The sequence below is a fragment of the Cricetulus griseus genome, chromosome 2, assembly GCF_003668045.3.
Source record: "Cricetulus griseus strain 17A/GY chromosome 2, alternate assembly CriGri-PICRH-1.0, whole genome shotgun sequence".
NCBI classification, from domain to species: Eukaryota; Metazoa; Chordata; class Mammalia; order Rodentia; family Cricetidae; genus Cricetulus; species Cricetulus griseus.
Window position 1 is genome coordinate 50,408,009 of NC_048595.1, and position 19,997 is coordinate 50,428,005.

General features: G+C 39.1%; 1 protein-coding gene across 5 annotated transcripts in view; it reads left to right on the forward strand.

Moving 5' to 3' along the window:
- The window catches only part of Dock7 (dedicator of cytokinesis 7), a 174,308-nt gene that overhangs the window by 15,522 nt on the left and 138,789 nt on the right, over positions 1-19,997 (forward strand). For 4 of the 5 annotated variants that reach the window (XM_027400470.2, XM_035439788.1, XM_035439789.1 and 1 more), the window contains exons 2-7: positions 9,378-9,483; positions 13,902-14,077; positions 14,328-14,396; positions 17,585-17,714; positions 17,803-18,015; positions 18,558-18,643. In XM_027400470.2, the coding sequence (XP_027256271.1) occupies positions 9,378-9,483; positions 13,902-14,077; positions 14,328-14,396; positions 17,585-17,714; positions 17,803-18,015; positions 18,558-18,643 (780 nt within the window). The remainder of the gene's footprint in view (positions 1-9,377; positions 9,484-13,901; positions 14,078-14,327; positions 14,397-17,584; positions 17,715-17,802; positions 18,016-18,557; positions 18,644-19,997) is intronic. The other variant, XM_027400472.2, reaches the window with a different exon arrangement.

The window sequence follows — 19,997 nt, forward strand, 5'->3', positions numbered from 1 at the left end:
AGCTGTTCCATGCTAACGTTGTGCTCACCTGCTTTGAGGGAGTGAATTATGAATTTTGTTCTTTGTCTTCACTTCCCCTTTCAGCTCCTGAGTGTTCTCTAGGCACTCTTCATGCACTAGGCACTCTCTCTGCTGAGGGATGCCTTTGATTTGTTCTCTTGTGGGACTCCTAACAGTGGGAGCAGGGGCTGTCTCTGACTCTTTTACTGACTTTTGGGACCCTTTTCCTCATACTAGGTCATCTTGCCCAGCCTTAATACATGGGGAGGTGCTTAGTCTTACTGCAACTTGATATGCCATGTTTTGTTGATATCCAGGGGAGACCTGCCCTTTCCTAAATAGAAGCAGAGGAAGAGTGGATGACGGGGGGTGTTCAAGCAGAGTGGTGATGGGGAGAGGAACTGGGAGGAGAGGAGGGAGGGTAAACTGCAGCCAGGCTGTAGAATAAATAAGCAAATAAATATAAATAAATATTTCAAGAATTCCTTTATGTGTTTGAGTGTTTTAATATTATTTTATATGCATTTATGTTTGTGCATCACATTTGTACCTGATACCTGTAGAAGACTGAAGAGGGCATTGGATCCTCTAGAACTGGAGTTACACAGGGTTGTGAGCCACCATGTAGGTGCTGGGAATCAAACCCAGGTCCTCTGGAAGATCAGCTAGTACTCTTAACTACTGAGCCATCTTGCCATCCCCAGTAAAATAGTCCTTGATAGAAAAATGTCAACATGGGCCTGGAGAGATGGCTCAGAGGTTAAGAGCATTGATTACTCTTCCAGATGTCATGAGTTCAATTTCCAGCAACCACATGGTGGCTCACAACCATAGTGGGCTCTGTTGCCCTCTTCTGGCATGCAGGCATACATGTTGTATACATAATAAATAAATAAATCCTTTTTTTTTTTAAAGAAAAATGTCAACATAATTAGGGAATATTCATTTTCTTTAGTGACTTGTTTTGAAATTTTATATAAAATAGTAGATAAATGGCCTTTGCAGAACAGGGGAGGCGTCTTGTCACTTTGCCAGTTGAACTAGTTACTTTGTGTTGCTGTGACAGAAACAGTTGAAGGTTTCTTTTCATTCACCATTCAGTGGTTTCAGAGGAGGAATGGCTTGGTAGAATGGCTTAGTCCAGGGCACTGGGAATGTGCCAATGAATGGTACCAGGGTTGCTTTTAAAAACAGGAGCCTATGTGGCACATTTCAGACTCAAACCATAACAACGATTCCTCAAGGAGACTGCAAAGATGTCACTGAAGAGTGGCTATGCCATGCTTGAGAAGCCAGATTCTTGATACTTACTGTATTTTTTTCTCCAACCACATTTCTGTGCTCAGTTGTTGCATTATTGCTATGCCAGAGAAACTTACTTTGCAATTTTTATGCTTCTGCCGAAGGAAAAGATTATAGTCACACTTTGAAACTATAAAATAGAATAAAATTTGGGGAGATAGCTCAGTTGGTTAAGTTCTGGTCACACAGGCATGAGGAATTGAGCTGGGTCCCCAGCACCAACATACCAAATTGAGCGAAGTGCTATGTACTTTGAATACTAGTGCTGAGAGGTGGAGACAGGTGGGTCCTTCGTTTTTTTTTGAGTGAAGCTAAGCACTTCACTCAACTTAACCAACTGAGCTATCTCCCCAAATTTTATTCTAGCTTATCGTTTCAAAGTGTGACTATTATCTTTTCCTTCCACAGAAGCATAAAAATTGCAAAGATTACCTGCTAATCTCCATACCAAGGTGCGCCTTCAGAGCTAGTTTTCTATGGAAGGACCTTCCACATGTTGTTTTAATTTGTTTCTGTCTGGGGAAGCTCTGATGTGTGGGCACTGCAACAGATAGCAGTGATCACCAAATTCTATGAGCCTTTCCACAATTGACAAATGTGACTTTTAAGTGTAAAATTGGCCCTTTCAGTTTTATGGATGACAGGTCTCCATGCTGCATGTGTTGTATTCCTCATATGGTGTGTGTGTGCTGCACGCATATGAACACACGTGAGTGTGGAAGTCAGGTGACAGGTAAACTGTGTCCCTTCTTTCACCTTTATGTGGAGTTTAAGGGTTTAACTCAGGTTGTTAGGCCGGAGTGACAGACAGCTTTACACACTGGGCCATCTCTCTATCTCACTCTGCACTATTTTTGAAATAGACTAAAACCATTGTCATCCTAGATAGATCTGGGTAATGCAAACCTGGGGGCAATTTTTTTCTAAAAGTACTCTTAAAACTTAAGCCTTTTCTATTCTGCAAAGAGAAGCTTATATCTAGCCAGCAGAAATATTGACAAAAATTAGGAGATAAATGTTAAGACTTCCTGGAGCTGGTAGCATTACTGTAAATCCATTTGTCAGTAATTTCCAGGCAGTGTCCCTTTGCTTTGTGTTCCCATTTCTCTAGTAGGGTGTTTTAGTTAGGGTTTTTATTGCTCTAAGGAGACACCATGACCATGACTCCACAACTTTTTTTTTTTTGGTATTTTGAGACAAGATTTCTGGAACTTGCTCTGTAGACCAGGCTGGCCTGGAACTCATAGAGATCTGGCTGCCTCTGCCTCCTGAGTACTGGGATTAAAGGTGTGCACCACCATCGACCAGCAACAGCAACTTTTTAGAAAAATATTTTTATTTTTATTTTATGTGCATTGGTGTGAATGTATTTCTGTGTGAGGGTGTCAGATCTTGGAGTTACAGACAGTTGTGAGGTGCCATGTGAGTGCAGCCACTTAGTTCTTTTAACTGCTGAGCCATTTCTCCAGCTCCCAACACAGCAACTCTTATAAAGGAAAACATTTAATTGGGGTGACTTACAGTTTCAGAGGTTTAGTCCATTGTCATTATGGCAGTATGCAGGCAGACATGGTGTTGGAGAAGGAGCCTAGAGTTCTGCATCTTGATCCCAAGGTAGCGGGAAGTGAAGTGTGTGTCACACTGAGCATAGCTTGAGCAAAGGAGACCAACTCCACAGTGACATCTTTCCTTCAACAAGGCCACACCTCCTAATAGTGCTATTCCCTATAAATTTATGGGGCCACTGGCATTCAAACTACTGGTAGATTCCTTAAATATTAGCTATCCTCCTGACAAGAGGACACATGGGTCCATTAGTTTGACTATGAGGTCCTTTAAATTTGGGAGTCTTGTTGCCCTAAGAAGCTAGTTGTAAAGAGTTTCCTTTCCAGGATGAGTTGAACTATGGGTAAATTCAGTAACCTCTTTAAACATCCATTTTAATTACTTTCTCTTGCTGTGAAGAGACACTATGACTAAGGCAGCTTACAAAAGGAAGCATTTAACTGGGGGTTGGCTTGCAGTTTCAGAAGGTTAGTTTCTGATCATCATGGTGGGAAGTGTGATGGCAGGCAGGCAGGCCGGCAGGCAGGCAGGCATGGTGCTGGAGTAGTAGCTGAGAGCTTGCATCCTGATCCTTAAGGTGGAGGCAGTGAGAGAGTGCAAGACTGGGAATGGTGTGGGCTTTTAAAGCCTCAAAGTGTCCCCCCCCCTCGTGACACACCTCCTACACCTCCAAATAGTTCTATTAACTGGAAACCAAGCATTCAAACATAGAAACCTATGGGGGGCATTCTCCTTCAAACAACCACACCGATAAACACCTCTACATCTTTTCCAGTAACCAGACCTTTCCTTGTGTGCTTATAAAATCTGGAATGTACTGAAGGGAATCAAATAGGCATTCTTGCCCTGTTAGTGCTTATCTAAAGAAGACGTGGAAAGGAGTCAGGCTGGCCACTACCTTCAGCCTCTGAGGAGAGTTTGGACAGCTCCTTTTTCATCATCTGCTCTCTTCATTCAGAATGCACTCTGAATTTTTCTCAGCTATACTGATGGCCAGTGGGTCCCACCCTGGAAATCAGGAGCTCTCTGTGAAGATGGCTTCTTCCTTCCTTCTGGGTTACCCAAAGTGGACTGGAGGGTGTCAGCTCCTTAGAGCAGCTTGCTTTCTTATTTCCCCTCCAGTACAGTCCCAATGTTTGCTATTAAAAACTATAAAGACAGTCTCTACCAGACCAGAAAAGTTAAGACTGTGGATCCGCAGGCCGAGGCAAGCATATCTCTAAGAGTTCAAGGCCAGCATGGTATGCAGAGTGAGTTCCAGGAAAGCCGGGGCTACACAGAAAAACCCTGTCTCAAACAACAATAAAAAAAGATATCCAAATTCAAAACAGAAAACCACCCTTTCTTAGTAAAGAACACATGTTATTTTTCACAGTTTGATGGATGTCATCTGCTGGTTGTTTCCAGCATCCGTTTGTGACTGGCCCAACGCAGTGATCTCTTATGCCAAAGCTGGTTTGCGTTAACAGCAAGGGAATTTGTAGAATTGGAGAGTTGAAAAAAAGATAAGTAGATCAAATTTTGGATGGAAGTAGGACTTCATAGTATTACTGAGGAACATATGTAACTCCAACACCCTTGAACTATTCTTTCCACTTGGCAGTTTGTATCAATAGTTTACTCAAGTGAAATGAAAGCCTTATTTATTTTGCTTTATACTATAAATCATCACTAGGAGTAAGAAAAATTGCTGGAAAGAGTAACTGAAGGTAAAGGATTTTAAGTTAATTGTCATCTTTTTTGGATATGTTGGATTATTGTATGGTTAAGAGTGGTTTTTTTGTTTTGTTTTGTTTTTTGTTTTTTTTTTTTGAGTGGGGAGGGTTTATTCAGGAGATTGAAATAGGTCCCTTGTCTGGGCAGCAGACATTTGCTATTACAGCTTATTTTGAAATGATTTATGTTTTGTATTGTTATATCTTATTTTTAAATTATTACTGATTTTCCCTCTTAGGGACATGGCAGCATGTGGAAGTAATACATATTTGTAATATTTGCAGAGGCCTACCTCTGGGGCTCTGGGCAGAGGAGGCTCGGCTGCCCGTCCTGAAATGCCAAAGGCAAGTGGTGGTAAAAGGCATGAGAGACATTTTAATTGGTGTGGGGACAGGGAAGAACAAAGTCTAGTGGTCTAAAATCTGTCTTTGAGGGAATAACAAGAGCTTTGAGGTTTTTATAGAGGATTATAAAAAGCAAGAGTTGTGGTTTGCATGCTTGGTGATTTGCCTGAGTAGATAATCTCAGTTAGGTGGTAGTATAGTTGGTCATTATCTCAGGTGTGGTTCTGAACCCTGTGCATGTGGTGGTTTCTGTCTTCAATCCCAGCACTTAGGATGCTGAGGCAGGAGTGTTACTGAGATTGGAGGCCAGCCTGGGGTGTGTAGTGAAACCCTGTCCACCAAATTCAGAGAAATCTTCATCACTGGAGGGAACAAAGCAGTTTCCATTGTAAGAAGATTGTTTCTCTTAGGGCTCAGCTTGAGTTCTTTCATCAGGAGAACTAGCTCCATTCTGGCAGGAGGGTAAGTGTACGTAGCTGGATGTCATCATCATGTGGCCATCTGTCTGTGAGACTCTGGTGCTTGGCGTTGGTTTTGGCCTCTTGTTATAAAGATAGAAATCAGATCATCTGTTCCTGGAATCCAAGGTAATTTGTAGGAGGGAATGACTCAAGAGAATTCAGAAGGAAAAAAAAAATCCCAGGTAAACCTGAGTAAGAGAGGGACAAAATGGACTTAGGTCAGTGAGTGGACTCCACTTCACAAAGACTGTCTTGTGTATGTCTGTTATTAAATGAAAGATAACCTCTTTTTTTTTTTGAAGTAACTCTCATTTGTTTCTCTCTAACATTAAAATTGTCAATGTGTAATGTTTCTGTTTTTTTGAGTCAAACTGAGTTCTCTTTCTGACATCTCAAAGAATGAACATGGTACCTTATGCCTTTAATTCTAGCACTTGGGAGGCAGAGGCAGGAGGATCTCTTGTGATCTCAAGAGTAGCCTGGTTTACCTAAGCAAGTTCTAGGCCATCCAGTTCTGCACAGTTAGACTCTATCTCAACAACAACAAAAACCCAAATTGGTTATATTTCTTTTGGAGGATTTTTGTTGTTGTTATGCCAGTTTTGACAAATGAATCAGAAATGTAAGGACTTTAATCATGATTAAGAAATACTTACATTAGCACTCAGAGTGTCCCTTGCACCTTGCCTGGGCAACACAGTGGAGCTGGCCCTTAATGGTTCAGGTGTGGGAGAGCTGACTCTGAGAGCATGAAAGCAGGAGATCTGGCTCTGCCCCTTGCTCATTGCTGCAAGGGGTGCACTCACTACCTGTGGGTGTTGGTGTTAGTGTGGTGGTGGCGGTAGGTCAGTGCTGGAGAACTCACTTTGGTGGTGAGGACTGGGGAGAGCTGGTGGGCTGACCAACTGTGCAAGTACCCAGACCCAGCACCAGGATTATATGTTGGCCCATCCCACTATCTACCCCAACTGTGATCTACTGGAGCATATGAAGGGACCAGTCCTGCAGACCAAAAGCTGGATCTCCACAACACAGAGTAACAATAGGATATCCAAGAAGAGTCCCGGTGAGGGCCCAGCACTGATAGTGAGGCAGAAACCAGAGGCCTCGAACCAGACCAGTGACTCTTTGTAATGAACACTTGCATATAAAGATGTGTAAGTGAAAGGGCTTACTGCATGACTCACCATGTTACACTACAGCTTCCATGACAAGATTTCCCCCTCCCCCTTCTCTTAAATTTTATTTATATGTGATGGGGTTGCAAGGGCAGAGGGCGGATAAGAATGGATGGGGAAATAAGTGTGATCAAGATGCATGATGTGAAAGACACAAAGAATAAATAAAAAGAAAGTTATAAATAAAGAAATACTTGCATTTATGGGCACCATTAAAAGGCCTAATGGAGGGCCAGTGAACAGAGTTCATTTCCCTAAACCTACATGGTAGAAGGAGAAAAAGGAATCTCAAAGGTTGTCCTTTGAATACCACTGACAATCAGCATCGTGTGTGCCTCCCCACCGTCCAGTTTAAAAGGGAAAAGGCTTAAATGGAGCCATCAACTAAAGAGTCTGCTTTTGTCTTTCCCTGCAAAGACTATAGAATTGCCCTTTGCCCTTTCCTCAACCTGTTCTCCCTCTCTCAAAAGATTGAGTTCCCTCTCCAGTTTTCAACTCTAACCTCTAGCTTGTTTTGATGTTCTTTTCCTCCCTTATCAGCTCTTAGTTAACAGAGGTGGTTTTTGGTGGTGGTGGTGTTGCTCCCCCCACCCCTTCCTTTTCTCAATATGGCCACACTGAGTAAATCTCCTTCCTCTGCCTAAATCTAGCTTGTTGGGACTGCAAAGGCCTGGGTCTTTATCCTTAAAATTCTGGAAACATGATTGACTTCTGCTACTTTACTACTATCCTCTCAGTGCTTCCCTTACTGCTAAGGTCTTGCATTAGTGCGTATGCGCATTAGTTATAATTGAATGAGCTGTTGTTAGTATACATTACTGTTGACTAAGGTCCACAGAGTAAAACAGGGCTTTTGACTGATATATAATGACAAAAAGTCACATGAAATAGTTTCCCTCCCTGTATTGGTTAGGTACCTCCCACCAATTTCTATGTTTTTAGACAACTTGGCACAAGCTAGGATCATCTGGGAAGAAGCAGCAACCTTAATTGAGAAAATGCCTCCATCAGATTGCCACTCCATTTCTATGTTTTTAGACAACTTGGCACAAGCTAGGATCATCTGGGAAGAAGCAGCAACCTTAATTGAGAAAATGCCTCCATCAGATTGCCCATAGGCCAGCTCTGTTGGGCATTTTCTTGGTTGATGATTAAGGTGGGAGGGACCAACCCACGATGGGTGGGGCCACCCCAGTTATATAAGAAAGCAGGCTGAGCAAGCCAGCAAGCAGCACCTCTCTGTGGCCTCTGCCGCAAAGACACTTTTAGTCATGGTGATCACCGCAATAGGAAGCCAGCCATGGTAGGCCCCTCGATGCTCTGTGTTCTGTTTATTCATTATCCCTTTCCTGTTTCCATTCCAGCTCCTAGAGCCATTGTTTCTACTCTGCCCATCGTGTTTCTGCATCAGCGCACATGGGTGCATGTTCATGTGGGATATGCTCAGGGAAGTGGGTGTACACGTGTGTATGTGTGTGGAGGTCAGAGGTCAACTTGGGATGGCTTTCTAGATTGTGCTCTACCTAGTTTCAGACAGGGTCTTTGAAGCTGATTGATTCAGGCCAGCTGGCTAATGAGCTTCAGGGGCCCACAATCTCTGTCCGCTGCTCAAGCACTGGGGTTACAGGTGTTTCAACCGGTCTGGCTTTCCAGTGCTGGTTCCAGAGTCTTGTGCCTGAGAGGCAAGCATTTTAGCAACTGAATAATCTCCTCCTTCCATGATAAATATTTTAGGGACAAAAGACAAATATAAATACTACCTTTTAAATAGAGTATATATGAAACAGAACAACGGACAAGAAATAAAACTAGGTTTGGGTAAGCTTTTTGATAAGTTTGAAAAGTGTAGTATGTTTCAACTGTGCTGAGCAAAGACGTTTGCATGTCATCTGAGTTTTACCCTTAAAATGACTTCAGAGTTGAATTGGTGAACAAGAGAGGTAAAATTCTCAGGAAACAGTTTGTGTTCATTGACAAGGTCAGGGATGCTGCTGCTGAGGGCTATCTGTGGTTCACTAGATGTCCTAGACTTATGGGCAGAAGAACTAAGGTTACTCAGTGGGTTAAAAAAAAAAAAAAGGTCTGTGGAGTAGGGAGAGAGAAGTCATGTGGGGTTAGTGGAGGAACTGGAGGAGAAGGAATGGGGTTAAGTTTGACCAAACCCATGGTATGTGTATATGAAATTCTCAAACAAATGAAAGATTATGAAAGAGTTTGATTAGTAGTAGTAATATTAGATAAGAGAAAAACTTTTTTCTTCCAATTCTTAGCATAGTTTGATTTATGAAATATTTTAGGGTTTATTTTCAATCTTTATCTACATTTAACTCATATGTATTTTATAGCTTTTATGCTATCAGAGACTATATTCCTAAAATGTCACATTAGAAACCAGCCATACAATACAGCCATAAAATACAGCCAATACAAAATTAGCAGTATTGCTTATTTCCTCCATCAATATTAAAAAGATGTTATAATGAGTTTGCTTTACAGAGCAACTTCTAGGCCAGCCAGGACCATATAGTAAGACCCTGTCTCAAAAAAGCAAACACAAAAAAGATGTTATAATTTTAAGCAAGAACAAAATTGTTAAGATTCTTTATGAATTTAGCCTTAATATGCTGAGACTATTTTATAAACAAATTTTTAATGTACTTCCCTCCATTATAAATGAGTTTTGTTTTCTTAAATATCTGTCTGTCTATCTATCTATCTATCTATCTATCTGTCTGTCTGTCTATCTATCTTTCTTTCTATCTATCATCTGTGGTGTGTGTGTTTGTAATGCATTACTTTTTTTGTTATAGAACTGTTGCTGCTGAAGTTAGAAAGCAGATCTCTGGACAGTACAGTGGTTCCCCCCAGCTGCTCAAAAACCTCAACATAGTCGGCAATATATCCCATCACACCTCAGTAAGTACTATATTCAAACCATGGAGTATTACAAATGCACTCCTGAGGAGACCATGAAAAAGTACTGGACAGTAAGTCAATAAATGGGGTGCTACACCAGTTTTAGCCTTTGTCGATGCACCTCATTTTTCTCATTCGAGTTGAGAGAAGGGCTTTAGGGGTGCTAGAGACGCGTTGGTTTCCTAGTCAGCTCTGAAACTCTACAAGCAGGATTTAATCAATGCTGGATTTTTATACTTAGATTTATTATATGAAAATACTAGAATCTTCTACAGTTAGACAATGAGGTAAGCACTATGTGGGCTTATAGCTCTGTCCCTTTTAATAGAAGGAAATAGCTATTGAATCATTGTTGGCCAAGCATCATAGACCTAGTCTGTAATGAAAGAAGCTATCACAAGATAGTAATTTTTATTAAGCTCATATTTATGTTTTGAATATGAATTAAAACAAACCTTCATTTTTTCTAAAATTAGCGTGCTTTCAATTTCAAATGTGGAAAACTTAAGAAGTGAATAAAAGGGACAGAGTGGCTGGGCGTGGTTTTATTTACTGTAGTCTGAGCACAGAGGCTAGAGAAGATGTTATCGACTAGATTCAGTTTACTCTTAAACACGAGAGTCTTTTAGTTATTTAGTACTTTCGCAATTCTCCCTTTAAAAAATCATCTTTTAAAAATTGGTTCTTTACTTATTGATCCAGCCTATCAGTATTCATACTTGCTGTTTTTTTTTTTTTTTGTTACTTTCATTTAAACATTCTGCTTTCTGTTGCCTTACCTTTTCTTCCTGTCTCCACTTTCTAATATTCTTAGCAACAGTATTCTTTCAAAGGCTGTGCAGTGCTTGTTGGATTCAATTTCTCTCTGTAGTCTCTTTGAAAAGGTGCTTACTAATCATGAGAGTCTTCAGACATACTGAGCCACATAGAGTATACTAAACATTCCCTTACAAACCACACTTCCATAATCACATGTAACCACATTAGCAGTAATTTCTTGCTGGCCATTACAGTCTGGTACCTGCTGTTTCCTTGTTGGTTTCAAGAATTTTTTTTTTTTTATAGTTGGTTTATTCAGATCAGAATTGAGAGAACATTAGCAGGTAGGATCTTAGGTCGCTGGAGTTTTCTGCCCTGTTCTTGTACTCTTCCCCCTGTACCTCCCTAACTTTGAACCGTATTTGTGCCTTTGAATTATTCAGAAGTTAGGCAAAGTTGCTGCCTTTCTGATATTTTATTTGCTTTCTTGTAGACATATCATACAGTCTATCACTTTAAAGAATAAATTCCATGGGATTTAGTAAAGTCACTGATGACCACCACAGTCCACTCAGAACATTTCATCACCTGAAAACCAAACCTTTGTCTCATTTTGTCATCGTTCTTTCTGAGCCCCACACAACTCATTCTTGGTTTTGAGGGAGGTCTCACTCACTAGTACCTCTTGCTAGCTTGGGATGTCTTGTAGCCTCTGGAGTGCTGGGATTATAGGTTGCACTAACACACCTAGCTAATACCAGAACTTCTGAGGGTATGCCAGAAAGTATGGAAAGTTTACATCAACAGTAATCATGCCCCAGGCAGTAGAGTTTCCTTCCTCTCTGTATAGGGAATTTCTTTTAGTATCCTTTTAGGGTAGGCTGGCAACAAAGACTTTTTTCATCAGAGTGTATTTTGACTTCCCTTCATGTTTGTGCTTAGTCTACAATTCTGAGTCGATCAGTCTTTCATTTCCTCACTTGAAAATGTTTTTTCCATTACATTACTTATTTTTTTTCTGTTGCTGTGGCCAAAAAGAAAGATGGAATCCAAAGGAGAAAATGTTAGTGTTGCTCATGGTCTGAGGATGCAGCCTACCATGGTGGGGTAGGTGTGGCGATAGGAGCCATGAAGGTGACATGGTGCTGCCCACCCCTCAGCAGACCAGGTGGACTTGCTTTCTCCCCTTTCCTCTTTAAATTTATTCTAAGGTTCCAGCTCATGAGGTGCTGTCATCCACCTCATGGAGGGTCTTCTTCCTCCCTTAGGAAGCCCAGCTCACAGACACATCCAAAGGAGTGAGTGTCTCACTAATACCCTCTGCAGTTCTTAATCCAAACAGGCTGACTGACATTAACTGCTGCAGTAAAGTCTTCTGTGGTTTTGGTGACAGGTCTACTGTAATTTGGCCTTCAGAAGTCAGGTGTCATCTCCATTTAGTTGATTACAAGTCTTGCTTAGCTGGGGCAGCAGTATGTACCTGTAATCTAGCACTCAGGAGGTTGAGCCTGAAGGGTGTTTGAGGCCAGTCTTGGATAGTGAGTTCTATGCAAGCCTTAGCTGCATAGCAAGACTATCTTTAAAAATAAAATTAAAAATTATATTTTGGTTATTATCTTTTAAGTTCACTTTGATGTGTCTTGACAATCTTTTTCTTTGTTATCCTATGAGATTTGTTTAAATTATTTTACTCTGTAGGCTTTTTGTCATATTTAGAAATTTGACCTAATAGGTTTTGGGAGATATTTAAATGTGATACTATTTAATGCTAACAAAAACAGCAACTGTCTTTTGGGTGTTTATGGTATGCATGTTCATTATTTTGCTGTATAGTAGTAAAATGTAGCTTTAGGGGCGATGGATATGTAAATATGAGTAGTAATTAAAAAATGTAGCTTTACCTGTTGCTAGTTGTTTATTACAAGGAAGACTGGACTGGAGATCTCCCCTACTTAGTAATAGGCAAGTGCATTTATTCTTGTTAATCATTCTTTTTATTATTTTAATTTTGTGAGACAGATCCTCTTTATTATATAGTTCTGGCTGTCCTGGAGCTTTCTATGTAGACCAGGCTGGCCCTGAACTCAGAGATCTGCCTGCCTCTGACTCCTGAGTGCTGACATTAAAGGTGTGTACCACAGTTCCCAGCCGAGTATTTTGTTGTTGTTTTATGTGTATGGTGTTTTGTCTGCATTTATGGCTGAGCACCATTTGCTTACAGTACCTTTTGAGGCCAGAAGAGGGTGTCAAATCCCCTAGGATTAGAGTTACAGATGGCAGTGCGCCACCCTATGACTGCTGGGAATCCAACCTGGGTCCTTTGCAAAAGCAGCCAGTGCTTTTTAACCCCTGAGCTATCTGTCTAGTCCCTCAGTTGAATCTTGAGAAATAACATGTTCTTATTTTTACTGATCTATAAACTGCACATTTATTATACATCCTTCACAGTTTTGCCTGAATGCTTTTTCCATCCTTGAATTTGAGAAGTATGATACCTTATTTAAAAGTATACTTTTAGGACCGAAGAAATGGGTCAGCAGTTAAGAGGTGCACTGCTCTTGCAAAGAACCTAAATTCTGTTCCTAGTTGTCATGTTATATGGCTCAGAGCCCTCGCCAGCTCCAGGGAAGCTAATTCCTTTTTGTGGCATGCATAAGTGCACACACACGCACTCGCACACAGGCACACACATTTTAAAAATCTTTTCAAAGTATACTTTCAGCCTGGGTAAAATGCAATGAATATTATTGATACTCCATAATTTAAATAGGGCCTGAGTATTAATTATTCTGTGGTTATTATTAAACTATTATAAATGACTGTAAACCGGGTATTTGAAAACAAAGAAGTTTGTTCTCTCATTACTCTGGACTGGGTTTCTGAAGGCAACAGAAGTGAACTGGAATAAGGGTCAGGCAGGGTCCTAGCCACTGGGGTAGTTCTGGGGGAAAAATCAGTCCTTGCCTCTTCCTGGTTCTGATGGCTTCTGACATTCCTTTACCTGAAGCTGCATCAATCACTTAATCTGTAGGGTTGAATCTTCAGTTGTCTTTTTGCTTCATCTCATATGGCTTCTTCCTCAGTGTGTACAGCCCAGGCCACCCTTTGTCTCCTTAGATGAATGTTGATGACTGCATGTAGAGCACACTCATATAATGCAGGACAGTGTCTCCGTCTTAAGCTTTTAACACATGTGTAAAGACTTTTACTATATTTCCATGTATATTATAATGCAGAGGGGCCATGGAGTAGGGTGTGGAAAGTTTGGGAGCATCATTGTTTAACATATCACATTCTGGTCATATATATTTGCTAGGATAATCACCAGTAACAACATATAAAATAAAGGCAGCTTTTAGAAACTTAGCAATACAAATTCCAAAGATAGTCATAATCATTCCAGTGAGTACCCTGAAAGCTGTGAAGTGTAACAAGATTGCTAATCACTATCTTGTTGTTAATGTGAGAGTTATGGGGAGAATTAAGAGTCTGAAGAAAGCATAAGGCAGATGAAGGCCGTGTGTTGTGATTCTTAGTGGATCTGAATATCCACTGAGATTTTCCAAAGAACTAGGTTAAAAATGTTCATTTTTTCCTTTGCTTAAAGTTGTCAGATTCTGTATTTACCTCTTCCTATGCACACACTCCTCTCTGCTAAGGTGCCCCTTACTGAAGCAGTTGATCCTGTGGACTTGGAAGATTACCTCATTACTCACCCTTTAGCTGTGGATTCTGGGCCTCTGAGAGATCTGGTTGAATTTCCTCCAGATGATATTGAAGTTGTGTATAGTCCTAGGGACTGCAGGACCCTTGTTTCAGCTGTGCCTGAGGAAAGGTAAGGAGCCATTTACCTTGTTTTTAGTATAACTATAGGAAGGCTATTTTTCATTGATTTATTTAGATCATACTTTGATGGTATGTTTGTTTCTAAGAAGAACTTCAATGACAATTTTATAAAATTCATTGCTGTATGCTTCTCTTGGAACTCCTTTTGGGGGGTCCTTCTAATAAATCTTATGTTCTAATAAAAAATAATCATTTCTTTTCTGTCTAAATTATAAATATATGTTTATTTTTTTAAACAGTGAAATGGATCCACATGTTAGAGACTGTATAAGAAGTTATACAGAAGACTGGGCAATTGTAATCAGAAAGTAAGTTGCTTGTTTATTATAATAGTTACTGTACTGAATAGAGGGGTTGAAGAGATGGCTCAGCAGCTAGAAACACTTGCTGCTGTTGTAGAGAACACAGGTTTGGTTCCAGGCACCCACATCACAACCATTTGGAATTCCAGTTTCAGGGTATCTCATAGTCTCTTTAGCATTCACAGGCACAAGCTATGCATGTGGTTACACACATGCAGGCCAACACTTACACATAAAATGAAAATAAGTAAATCTGAGAAAAAAAATCACCTAGTGGAATTTTTAATGTATTAAGTTAAATTTCATAAAAATTGTGAGACTTGTCAAGTGGTGGTGCATACCCTTAATCCCAGCACTCGGGAGGCAGGGGCAGGTGGATCTCTGTGAGTTCAAGGCCAGCCTGGGCTACAGAGCGAGTGCCAGGATAGGCTCCAAAACTACAGAGAAACCCTGTCTTGAAAAGTAAAAAGAACAAAAAAACAAAACAAAAATTGTGAGACTTAAAGTCATTAAAATGGTCAAAGAAGCAGAAGAATATGATCAATAGATATATTATTTTATGAAGTCCCATACTTTTGCTTGTTTTCTTTATAAAATATTAAGCTTGCAGGAATATGAATTTTGTATTGTTAAGAATCCGTGCAGACTGATAGGATATAATGATGATAATTCTGTAGTCCACTCTCTTAGGAAATCATGTTGGGTATTGCTGAATACTTTTTCTCAAAAATTTGCAGTTTTGCAAAACTTGAATAGCTAAGTTAAATTTAAAAGCCAACTTTCAGATCCAGCTATTTGAAGGTCTGTTTTTATTTTATTTTATTTTTAAGGTCTCCCTGTGTAGTCCAGGTGAGCCTCAAATTTGTGATCCTCCTGTCTCTGCCCCAGAGCTAGGATTTCATGTGAATGCCACCACAGCTATATTCTCTGCTGTTTTTTTTTAAACTGTCTTAATATTTATAGGTCCTAGATCTTTACATTTATTCAGTTAGGTAAATATTTGTAGAAAATAATCTGTTCTTTTCCATGACATAGTTAATAATTTTTCTAGGAGAGTATTTTTGAAATATTAAGTCATATGAAAAAGAATGCAGCTACTTTCATTACTAACTAGTAACTTTCATAATGAAGAACGGTGTTCATTCTGGAATGTTTTACCATGGTTTACTAAAGGAGAAATAAGAATAAATAGTGATCAATTTGGCTATGGCATTATTTTCACAGATGAAATGATAGGTGCTAAATAGTACTAGCAAAAGTGATAAGGGGGCTGGAAAGATGACCCAGTGGTTAAGAGCACTAGCTATTCCTGCAGAGTACCTAGGTTTGGTTTCTAGCTACAGACAGCTAACAAACATCTCTAACACCTGTTCCAGGGCATCCGACACCCTCTTCTGGCCTCTTATAGTTTTGCCCCCATAGCTACTATGTTATTTCGTTAGGCTTAAGAATGTGCTAAATCTCTTTCTGGAGGATAATACTGATACCTTATTAGTTTGAGTGTGACCTGTTAAAGCACAGTTTACTACTCTAATGAAAGGGTGTACAAACAGAGTTTTGGGAACTGTTCTGATAGCTGGAATTTTTACATTACTAGGAAAATGTAATATTCTTGTCAGATAATTGGAAAACCTTTTAATTTGGTGCATATGGGTTGGAAACCTACAATAAAAAAATCTTGATAAAGATATTAGTTGTAAAAAATAAGTTATTAGTTGTGGGAGGGGATAGTAAAGACAGAGATTGGTTGATTATTAGTTATTGACTTCAGAATCATAGTGGTTGCTCATCATTGGTTGAAGCATGATGGGAGGAGAATTAACATTAATGAGTACTTATCATTTGCTAGGTGTTTTATTGAATGCTTTATCTCATAGCATTTATGGTTTCAACACATAAGGTACCTCAGACTCAAAGCAGTTAAGTACCTATTTCTCTGAGGGCCTACAAACCAAAACGTAGGTGGCCAAGATTAGAAGCTAGGGCAGCAGATTCTAAAGCTACTTTTTCTGTTACACTAAGTATTGTTATCTTCATTGATAAATGGGAGACGAAAGGGTAGACTAGAAGTTGTTGGTATCTCGGAAAAATAGATCATGTGTGATTTGGACATAGAAAAACATGGTGCAAAGTTCTACTTTGTGATCAGTTCTCAGTTACTAGGTTTTTATATTTTGTTAGAAAGTAATTTATATTTTGTTGAAAAAGCATATTATGTTAATTTAGAAGTTCTGAACCCTCCCATATGTGTATGTAAACTAATATATGTATGTAAGGATATGTAGATCTTACTGAATTTCATTTTACGTTGTGGATTTAGATTGAGAGCTTTTATACAGTAATGAATTACTACAAAAAGTTTTAAAGTTCAGTGCTCTTACATATCTATTTACATTATTTTTTGTAAAATTTTATATTATTATTATTAATATAATATGTATTTTCTACTAGTTTATTCTTTAATGTTGATTCCATGCTTTTTTCTGTTGTTTTTAACTGACCAAATTTCTGAATAGAAAGTAAAATGAATTATATATATATATATATATATGTATATATATATATATATATAAATATCATTGACATCATTGGTACGAAATATGATTTACTTTTTTTTTTTTTTTTTTTTTTTGGTTTTTCGAGATAGGGTTTCTATGTGTAGCTTTGGAGCCTATCCTGGCACTTGCTCTGTAGACCAGGCTGGCCTCAAACTCACAGAGACCCGCCTGCCTCTGCCTCTTCCTCCTGAGTGCTGGGATTAAAGGTGTGCGACACCAACACCTGGCTATGATTTACTTTTAGACATGGATAATCTGCTCATTATTTAAATTAAAGGAACTTTGGGTGGACAGTTTTTTTTTTCACCCCTTTGAGACAAGGTATCTTTGTACATAAAGAATGCACATTAGTTGTCCTGGAAACTCTGTAGACCAGGCTGGCCTCAAACCCACAGCAGTCCTCCTGCCTGTGCTTCCTGAGTTCTGGAAATAAAGGTGTGCACCACCACTGCCCGACTTTTTTTTGGCGGGGGAGGGGGCAATGGACAGTTTCTTAGATCCTGAGTTTGCCTCATTCAGAACTTCTATGCTAGATCCCAGTTGTGTTTGTGTGATGAAATAATTATTATATATAAATAATTAATACATAAGGATGCTCAGAGAGAGATTTTCAGAAACTGATTTTATTTTGAATAGATACCATAAACTGGGAACAGGATTTAACCCTAACACATTGGACAAGCAGAAAGAAAGACAGAAGGGACTGCCCAGACAGGTCTTTGAATCTGATGAAGCTCCAGATGGCAACAGCTACCAGGATGAACAAGTAATATTTTTATTCTTAAGTGGCTGTGAGAAAGTATGTTTAGTTAATTAACATATTCATATTTATAATGTAATATTTTTAATAACAGGATGACCTTAAAAGGCGTTCGATGTCAATAGATGATACTCCTAGGGGTAGCTGGGCCTGCAGTATATTTGACTTAAAAAATTCACTTCCGGATGCCTTGCTTCCTAATTTACTTGATCGAACTCCAAATGAAGAAATAGACCATCAGAACGATGACCAACGGAAATCAAACCGTCACAAGGAACTGTTTGCCTTACATCCATCACCAGATGAGGTATTGCCTTTGCATATAAAGAAGCAAAGGGAAAAAAAAAAGAAGTAAAGGAGGCCAGGCATGGTGTATTCCTGTCATCCCAGCTACTTGGATTGTTTGGGCTCCATTATTAGTTTAAGGCCACTTGGGTATCTTAGTGATTACAAAGTAAACTAAAAATGGGCTGGGGATGTGACTCAGTGGCAGTGCACTTACCTACAGTGTGCAGACCTGTAGGTTCAGTCCCCTCCACCACAAAGAAGCAGCAAGTGATTATTAAGATACTCTTTTGGGAATACGATTTGCATTTAGTATTGCAGTCATGTTGGAAACAGAGCCATGGGATTTTTGAGTTAAATATGCTTTCAGTAGTAGCAGATTTACTTTTAATAAGAAACTTCTGTGATTGAGAACACTGGCTTCTGTTTATAGACGGGTGTGGAGTTCTTTCCTGTGTTTAATTGTGAAGACTGAAAGTGTAAGAATGCTTAAAGACTTAAAAGCAAGTGGCAAACATTGAAATGTGGTAAGCATTTATTGTGGTGTTACTTTTCACTCTGTAGGAGGAACCAATAGAACGTCTTAGTGTTCCTGATGTACCCAAAGAGCATTTTGGACAAAGACTTCTTGTAAAATGTTTATCACTCAAGTAAGTATTTCTTTTACTGTATAATTTCTATTACCTGGGCTAATATTTTTATTATTGGTGTAACAAAACTTTAGACTTTATGTTTGTGTATGTGTACTTATGAGAAGTGTTTTTCTTTTTAAATTATTGTTATTTTTAAAATCTTATGTATTTATTTTGGTTTTAAGAAAAATGTTTAATTATATTTAATGTTTTCAACATAATATATCCATTATGTATACCTAATGAAGAGAAAAATGTACATAAATAAGAGATGACTACTCATATTATTTGGCTTATAAAACTATAATGGCAACCAGGATGATGGTGTATATCTGTAATTGTAGCATTTAGTAGGTTGTGGACAAGGGGCATGGGTTTGAGGCCACTTGGGTTTGATAACGAGACTCTCTTTTTTTCTTTAAAAAAAAAGTCACTATTTATATTTTTGAAGTTTTATGACTTTTCAGTGTATACCTTAGAGTTTCCTTTTCAGAATAATTTTAGTTTAAGAAAGCTTTTGTGTAATGAGGACATAAACAGAGTAACAGTACATATATACTTCCTGGCAGAAACTCTTGAGAGTCATTCCATTGTTCTTTTTCCAATATCCATGGTTTTGGAAAAGGATTGTTCAGATAGTTCCCCTCCACACATTCATGGGGAAACTTACAGGCATAAGATCTCAGTCTTTTACATTAAAATATTCTATAAGGAAAATCTAGGGTTCTTATATAAAGCTAATTTTCTCATAGTATCTTTGGTCATATTCTTCCCCCTCCCCCAACTCCTCCCAGAACTTCTCTACCTCCCTTACCACCAGTGCCATGCTCTCTCTCTTACTTTCTTTGCCTCTGGGTCTCAGAAAAACAAAAAGCAAAAGTGAAAATAGAAGCAAATAAACAAAACCCCAATAAAACAAAAAATACCCAACCAAAACAGGAAGCACACATATAAAAGTAATGGAGTCCATTTTATGTTGGTCAGTTACTCCCAGGCATGGAGCCTACCCTGGAGTGTGGTTGTTACTCCCAGAGACATTCCTTTGGAGAAAACTTTTCCCTTCCCCAGCAGACATTGATGGTAAATAGAATCTTTGTTAGGATTGGGTTAGGACTTTGAGTACACTGCTTCTCTGAGCTGAGATTTTTATTTGTCTTGGACCTGTCAAGTCTGTGTGTTCGGTCACAGTATGTCTGGACCGAACATATGGGCCCATATAAACATATAAACATACCAGTTCGGTCCTGGTATGTCTGGAAGATGCTGTTTCTTTGGCATTGTCCACCACCTCTGGTTCTTATAACCGTCTGTCTCTTCTTCTGCATAGATCCTTGAGCCTTGAGGAGAGGGGTTAATAAAGATAGCCATTTAG